At 44.4% G+C, this 8,011-nt stretch overlaps 1 protein-coding gene across 1 annotated transcript; it reads left to right on the top strand.

The window, feature by feature from the left end:
• LOC106150148 (translation initiation factor IF-2-like) lies at positions 1–672 on the top strand (the record flags this gene model as incomplete). The annotated part of the gene is given in 1 exon segment (XM_013521886.1): positions 1–672. A coding segment is annotated over 1 exon segment (641 nt), but the record flags the coding sequence as incomplete, so codon positions are not given.
• Between the last annotated feature and the right edge of the window lie 7,339 nt (positions 673–8,011).

Below are 8,011 nucleotides of genomic sequence, written 5' to 3' on the forward strand. Positions count from 1 at the left end.
CCCCGCGGCCCGGTTTGTCGCGCTCCTGGGGCGGCTGGCGGCCAGGGGAGCCGGGTGTCCGGGTGCCCGGCGCGGCGGAGGCTCGGTCGGCGGTGGCACCCTCCCTGCCCCCTCTGGTGAGCTCCTCGCTGCAGCGCCGCCGCCTCGGAGCTCGGATTTCTTCTCCCGGAACTTGGCTGTCCGCGCCGGCATTTGGCGCTCAGGCCCAATCTGGAGCTGTCAGTGCAGTTCGAGTTCGCGATTTATCTGCGCGCCCGGCCCGCGCTCCCCAGGGCTGCCTGCGCCATGGCTTGCGCTGCCCTAGGGGACGTATTTGGTGGCAGCCTCACTCTCTGGCACGCAGGTATCCGCCCAGCCCCTGGGGCCGCCTCCCCCTCAGCGGGCGGAAGGAAGTCTGCCTACCTCTGCAAGGAAGAGGAGTAAATTTGCCCCCTGGAAGGCTGCCCACCCGGCCAGGCCTGTCTTCCCTTTTCCGGTTGAGGAGCTACGGACATCGCTGGACAGCCACGGTTCAGCTGTGCCTTCGGAGACCACTTTTCCCACTCAGGGTCTCTGATTCCACCCTTGTGAGAGAAAGAAGTCCTATGTGGAGCAGAAGCTTGCAAATGGGTACCCTAAGAGTCAAACCAGTTTGCAGATAGACATGAACGAGCTCCAATTTTATTTTATTTTATTTTTATTTGTTTGGAGACAAGGTCTCCCTATATAGTCCAGGCTGGCCTGGAACTCACTGTGGTCCTCCTGCCCCAGCCTTCTGAGTGCTGAGCTCACAGGCATGCACCATCACTCCCAGCTTTAAATTTTTTTGTGTGTGATATACTTAACATACAGTAAAAATGCGCGGACCTTAAGTACTTATTAGATGAATGTGTGTACCATGTAACCACCCTCAAAGCAAGATACAGAGCATTTCCATCACCCCAGAACACTCCCTCATGTCCCTTCCTAGTCAGTCTCCCCCATCACAAGCACTGTTGTCACTCTGCACATCATTCTTCCGGTATCTTGAAATTTTTGACCTGAGTGGGTAAAGGGGTATTCTCTACAGACGTCCACCGCTCCCTCTTGTCTTACCTGCCTGGCTCACTCTTGCTACCATTTAAAGTTTGTGATCCTCTAAGGGCTGGAAAAATTCTGCCTTTGGGAGTCCCGCTTACAGATAGATAATAAAAACTTTGCATTACTTTGGGAACCTAAAGTAGGAGGATCACCAGCTCAAGCCCAGCCTGAACAAGTTAGTGACCTGTCTCAAAAAGTAAAAAATGTAAGGGATGTAAGTCAGTGCAAAAGCCCTGGGTTCAATCCCCAGCACTCAAAATAAAACAAAAACATCTGTCACTAAAAGCCTGCGATTTGCAGTATACTGGTCAGGGACACTGGGACAGCACTTTGAGTTGAAGTTGACACGTGTGAGGAAGAACACTGCACAGGCGTGTGCCTTTTCCCGGGAAGAGGGTGGCCCAGGCGCCTGACTGGCTTGGGTGGCTGCTGTGGATGCCAGCCTGTCTTCTGCGGTGAGAGCCATGAAGGTGGTTCCTGGCAGCTCACAAGAGCAGCGGCTTCCTCCTCAGGCCCGTCTGCAGCAGGGTTTTGGGTATCATTCTAGACGCTTTGGCCCTCCCAACATGCTTTTGGTAAATTCATTCCTTTTCTGTGGAATCAGGTCAACAGCAGCTTTGACCACTTGTGGTGAAGACTAGTGACAGGCTTGTGAACCAGGGGTCGGGGGAGAGTGGGATCCTCGAGTCATTTTTAAGAAGCCCTCCAAGGAAAAGGGCCAGGCGAGCCCAGATGACCCTGGGGAAGGCTTGGTGTCTCCCGCAGAAGCGACAGAGCCTGGGTTTCTTCAGTTGCCGAGAGAAACCAATCTTTGCCCGTTGCCTTTGCACACGGGACATCTGGACAGGCCTTAGCTAACAGAGCGCCAGGGCAAACAGCACCCGTCTGACCACCTGCTGGGTACTTGAGCTAACAGCCCAGGGCATGCCAGGTCAGCTGTGGGAAAAGCTGTTTCTCTTCCATTGTGTTCCCCATCCCGCTGATGGGAGTGTGAATGCCTGGCTGAGAGTTCCCAGGAAGACAAAGCAAGCTGCAAGCCTCTCTAGGGGCCCCAACCCAGGGTCAGGGCTGCCCGCGCTTATCCGGAACAAGTGAGACCAGTCAGGGGGCAACTCGGGGTCCCTAAACTGCCCCCTGCGGTTTAGTTTTGGAGCTGACGTTCTCAGTGTGTCCTTTCCAACTTACCTATTTCAATCTAATTTTGAAACTGGGCCAGGGAAGACATAGCTTTTTTAGTTTCCCAAATGAGAAAAATCAAGATTAAAAAAAGCTGTTTACCTGAGCTCACACAGCTGGGCGTTTCTTGGGACACAACAGGCCCTCAGACGTGCACGGGATGAAGGGGAGTGACAGAATCCAGACCCTCCCCGAAGGGCACGGGACCGTGTGAGGAAAGGCCGGGCTCTCCTCCCGTTCAGCTGCCAGCTCACCTAACCCTCAGCGATCCCGCAGAACTCCAGAGACAAGTTCACTGGCGCCGTAAAACCTCCACCTCCCAGCTGGGCTCGGGAGGAACGTGGGCCTTCACAGTGTGGCTCCTACCCTTTGTCTGTGGGCTCATGAGATGTTATGAGCACAGCCATTTCTCATGACCAGCCCATGGGAAGCAGAGGTGTGGACACCGCCCTTTCCCCCTTCCGTACTGGAGACTGAATCCAGGGTCTCTGCATGGGGCTACCTCCCCAGTCCTTCTGAGACAAGCTCTCATTAATCACTAAGTTGCTCAGGCTGAGCTAGCGCTTGCAATCTTCCTGCCTCAGTCTCCCAGAATTCGGGGGTTATAAGTGCACCACCACACCTGGCTTCTGCTCTTGTACTTCAGCAGTGAATCAGATACAAGGCTCATTGAAACCCCTCAAGCCAGGAATGGACAGCAAAGCACTGCTTCACAGGAAATGCTGAGAGGGTCTCTCTGGGCTCACACCCCGAATGGGCCACAAAAGCTGTCAGTGACCTGGACGACAGGATCTCTCCCCACAGTGCCACTTTGTGCTCTCCTTGCCCCCTCCGTCCTGGATCCCACCCTCGGGCAGTTGGGCCATGCCTTTTCTGGTTGTTTCCAGGCGATGCCAAGCGAAGTGAGTGCTGCTACTCCGGCTGCTCTGAGCACCAGGGTCCATGTGCTGGCTGGGCCCAGCCAAAGCATCCCTGCAGCACCATGATGCTGATGCAGCAGGAAGATCTGAACTGGGCTGGGCTGGGTGTCTTCCACGGATCCTCCCTCCCTCCTCCAGCCTTGATTCCACAAGGGTGTGGCTCCACTGTCAGCTGACACAGCACCTCTTTGGGTTCCCGAGAACCTCCGCCCATCTTCCATTCTAGCACCTGTCTGCCTGCCTGGTTTGGGGTTTTCTTCTGTATATATATTTTTTTCTCGCTTTGACTGTGAACTCCTTCAGGACAGGAGCCAGGGGATGTAGTAGCACTCAACAAATGCTTCCTGAACTGATTCGTCTTCACTTGGCCTTTCACTGTTGTTTTCTGTTTTAATTCATCAACCCAATGGAGACTGATTCTCCGGCCCCTGGCTTCCCCTCTGATAAAACAATCTGTGGGTACTTGAGAATGAGTGGGAAGCCAATTTTTTCCTTTAATTTATAGTATTTTTTATTGGTATATTTTAGATACACATACTGATCACATTCATTATAGGGAGTTTGTACCTGTACATGATATATCTTGTTTCTTCTTTTTTCCCGTTCCCTTCCATTCCCTTCCACCCCTTCCTTTCCTTATTTAGAAAAAGCTTTGCTTCCATTTTTTCCCGTCTCTTTTTTTCTTATTCCTTCTTTCCTTCCCCTGCTTTCTCCCTTGTTTCCCTTCTCATCTCATCATTTTCTTCCTATTTCTTGGTCTCTATTATACAGTTTGGTCCTTATTTACACTTTTGGTTTCTCACACCAGAGAAACAGTGTTGTATATGTCTGGTTTATTGCACTTCAGAGTATGGCATTAGGGTGCATCAATATAGGCCGGGGATATAGCTCAGTGGCACAAGCACCTGCCTGGCAAGTGCAAGGTCCAGAATTTGATTCCAGTACCAAAAAAAAAAAAAAAAAAAAAAAAAGGAAAAAAAGTGCAATAATTTAGTTAGAAATGTCTCAACTTTATCCTTCTTTATGGAAGAGTAATACTTCATTGTACAAAAAAAACACATCTTTATCCATTCACTGGTTGATGGGCGTAGTTTCCAAGACCTGGCTATTATGAACCGTGCAGCTATAAACATGGGTGTGCATATATCACTGTGGTATGATGCTTTTAATTCTTTCTGAAAGATGCCAAGAAGGGGAATAGCTGGGTCAAATGGAACCTCTAGTTCTAGTTTTTTGAGGGATCTCCACACTGATTTTCACAGTGGTTGCCCCCATCTACCCTCCCACCAACAGTGGAGGAGGGTTCTTTTTCCCCACAGCCCCTCCAGCATTTGTTACTGGTTGATTTCTTCATAATAGCCGTTCTTTCTGGAGTAAGATGGAATCTCAGCATTGTTTTAATTTGCATCTCTCGAATGACCAGTGATGTTGAACATTTTTTCATATGTTTATTTGCTGTTTCAATTTCTTCCTCTGAGAAGTGTGTATTCATTTCAGATGCCCATTTTTGGACTGAGTCTTTAAATTTGAGGAATTCTGATTTTTCTGAGTTCTTTATATATTCTAGATATTAGTCCTTTGTTGGAGGAACAGCTGGTAAAATTTTTTTCTCACACTATGAGTTGTCTCTTCACTCTGTTGGTGTTTTCTCTTGCTGTGAAAGTTTTTATTTTTTTTTCTTTTTGAGACAAGGTCTTGCTGTGCAATTCAGGCTGGCCTTGAGCTCACCTTGTAGCCCAGGCTGGCCTCAAACTCGCAATGATCCTCTGCCTCAGCTCTTGAGTGCTGGGATTACAAGCGTGCACCACCATGCCTGGCTTGTGCAAGTTTTTTAATAAGATGAGATCCCAGTTGTTGATTCTTTGTGATAGTTCCTGTGTGATCAGGATTTTGTTCATTATGTCTGCCTACACCAATGTCAAGAGCTCTCCCTATTGTATCTTCCAACAGATTTAGTGTTTCTATTTTACTATTTTTTTTTTCAAAGTTGAGATACATTTAATAAGATTCTTACATGTCAAAATCATACTTTGCTCTTCTGGTTTAGGAAGTATGTTCAAGTTTGTGTCCAGAACTTGTCACAGCTTGACTTCCAGCTGACAGAGAGTAATCCTGTAGATACCAGAGGCACCACTGACCTGCAGTTGACCCCGCTGAATGCACCATCCCCACAGGTAAGTGCCCTCTAGGGCCAGGTGTGGCAGGACATCACTGTGTGTTTTAATATTTTTAGATCTTCAATCCATTTTGATTTTAGTTTAGTGCATAGTGAAAGATATGGGTCTAGTTTTAATCTTCGGCATGTGGAAAGCCAGTTTTTCCAGCACCATTTCTTTCAGTGAAAGTGTTTGGCTCCTTTGTCAAAGATAAGGTGGCTGAGTGTATCTGCAGTTGTTTCTGCATCTTCTATCTGTTCCATTGATCTTTGGGTCCATTTGTCCCCCCAGTACCATGCTGTTTTTATCACAGTAGCTTTGTAATATAATTTCAAGTCAGGGATTGAGATGCCCCCTTCCCTGCCTTTGTTGCCCAGAACTGCTTTTGCTATTTTAGGTCTCTTCTGGTTTCAAATGAATTTTAGGACTGTTTTCTCTAATTCTGTGAGATATGCTATTGGTATTTTGATTAGGATTGCATTAAATCTGTATAACAATTTTTGGGAATATGGCTATTTTCACTGTATTGGTTCTTCCTATCCAAGAACAAGGGATATATTTCCATTTTTCTACATCCTCTTTGAACTCCTTTTTCTGAATATGGTGATTTTCAATGTTGAGGTCTTTTACTTCATTAGATTGATTCCTTGGGTTTTTTTTATTTTTTGGATGCTATTGTAAAAGATGTTATTTCCCTAATTTTTCTCTCAGTGTGTTTGTTATTTGTGTACAGGAAATCTATTGATTTTTGAGTGTTGACTTTATATCCAGCTATGATACTGAATTTGGTTATTAAATCTAGAAGTTTTTTGGTGGAATTTTTGGTTTCTTTTATGTAGAGTATCATGTCATCCACAAATAATCATGATTTCACTTCTTCTTTTCCTATTATTAATCCTTTTATTTCTTTCTCTTGTCTAATTGCTCTGGCTAGTGGTTCCAGAACTATATTGACTAAGAGTGGTGGTAGTTGTTCCTGATTTTAGAGGGAAAGCTTTTAGTTTTCGTCCATTTACATGATGTTGGCTGTTGGTTTGTTGTAGATGGCTTTGATCAAGACCATCTATTCCAATTTTCTGTGTTTTTTTTTAAAATGATGAATGGGTGTTGGATTTTTGTCAAATGCTTTTTATGCATCGATTGAGATTATATGGTTTTTGTCCTTGGCTCTGTTAATATGGTGTATTACATTTATTTTTTTACAAGTGTTGAACCATCCCCAAATCCCTGGGATGAATGTTTGCCAGTATTTTACTGAGGATCTTTCCATCCATATTCATTAGGAAGATTGACATTTTTTTATTGGATCCTTCTCTGGTTTTGGTATCAAGGTAATGCTTGATTCTAAGAATGCCTTTGGGAGTACTGTTTCCCTTTCAATTTCATTAATGAGTTTGAGAGGTAGTGGCATTAAGTCTGCTCTAATTTTCTTGTAGAATTCAGCAATGGATCCACCAAGGCCTGGCCATTTATTTTTTTATTTTTTTATTTTTTTGGTAGGTCTTCAGTTTCATTGGCTGATACTGGGTTGTTTAGAATCTTTAGATCTTCTTCATTCAGCTTTGGTAATTCATATGTCTCTATGAATCTGTCCATTTCTTCTGTGTTTTTCATCTTATCAGAATATAGGTTCTTAAAGTAGATATTGATGACCTTCTTGATTTCTGCAAGATCTGTTGTGATTTCACCCTTTTCATCCTAATTACATGGGTCTGAGTCTTTCCTTTTTTAATCAGGCTGGCTAAGGGTTTGTCAGTTTTATTTAATTTTTCAAAGAACTAACTCTTCGATTCATTGATTTGTTGTATTGTTTCCTTAGTCTCCATTGCATTAGTTTCTGCTCTGATCTTTGTACTTTCCTCCCTCATATGAGCTTTGGGCTTGACTTGCTCTTCTTTTCCTAAAAGCTTGAGGTTCAACATTAGGTTCTTTGAGTTCACTGTTTTTCTGATATGAGAATTCACTGCTATAAATTTCCCTCACAGGACTGCTTTCATTGTGTCCCATAAGTTCTTGTATATTGTATTGGCATTATTGTTTAATTGTAGAAACTAGTTTCTTCTTTAATTTCATCTGTGACCCATTGATTATTCAGGAGGATGTTGTTTAATTTCCATGTGTTTATGAAGTTTTTGTGGTTTCTTTTGCCATTGATTTCCAATTTCATTGCACTATGGTCTGATAATATGCATGGGATAATTTCAATTCCTTTGCATTTAAGGTAAGCATGTTTGATGAGCTTGTATGTGGTCTATTTTGGAAAACATTCCATGTGAAGCTGAGAACGTGTATTCTTATGTTGTAGGGTGGAATGCCTTGTACATATCTACTAAGTCCATTTGTTCAAAAGTTTGGTTCAGTTTTAATATTTGATTTTTTGTCTAGTTGATCTATGACGGTGGGGTATTACAATCCTATTAGTGCTTATCTGGTTTTTTATGTTCATTAATATTTGTTTTATATAGTTGGGTACAATGGTATTTGGTGGATATATATTTATGATTGTTATCTCTTCTTCTTGGATTGTTCCCTTCCCAAGGATGTAGTGACTTTCTTTGTCTCTCTTGATCAATCTTGGCTTGAAATCCATTTTGTCTGCAAATGGAGTAGCTACCCCTGCTTTTTTCTGGGTTCCAGGCATATGGGGTATTATTTTCCATCTGTTGACTTTTAGTCTATGAATTTATTTTTGAATTAAGT

The sequence above is a fragment of the Chinchilla lanigera genome, unplaced genomic scaffold, assembly GCF_000276665.1.
Source record: "Chinchilla lanigera isolate Chin_1 unplaced genomic scaffold, ChiLan1.0 scaffold00065, whole genome shotgun sequence".
Lineage (NCBI taxonomy): Eukaryota > Metazoa > Chordata > Mammalia > Rodentia > Chinchillidae > Chinchilla > Chinchilla lanigera.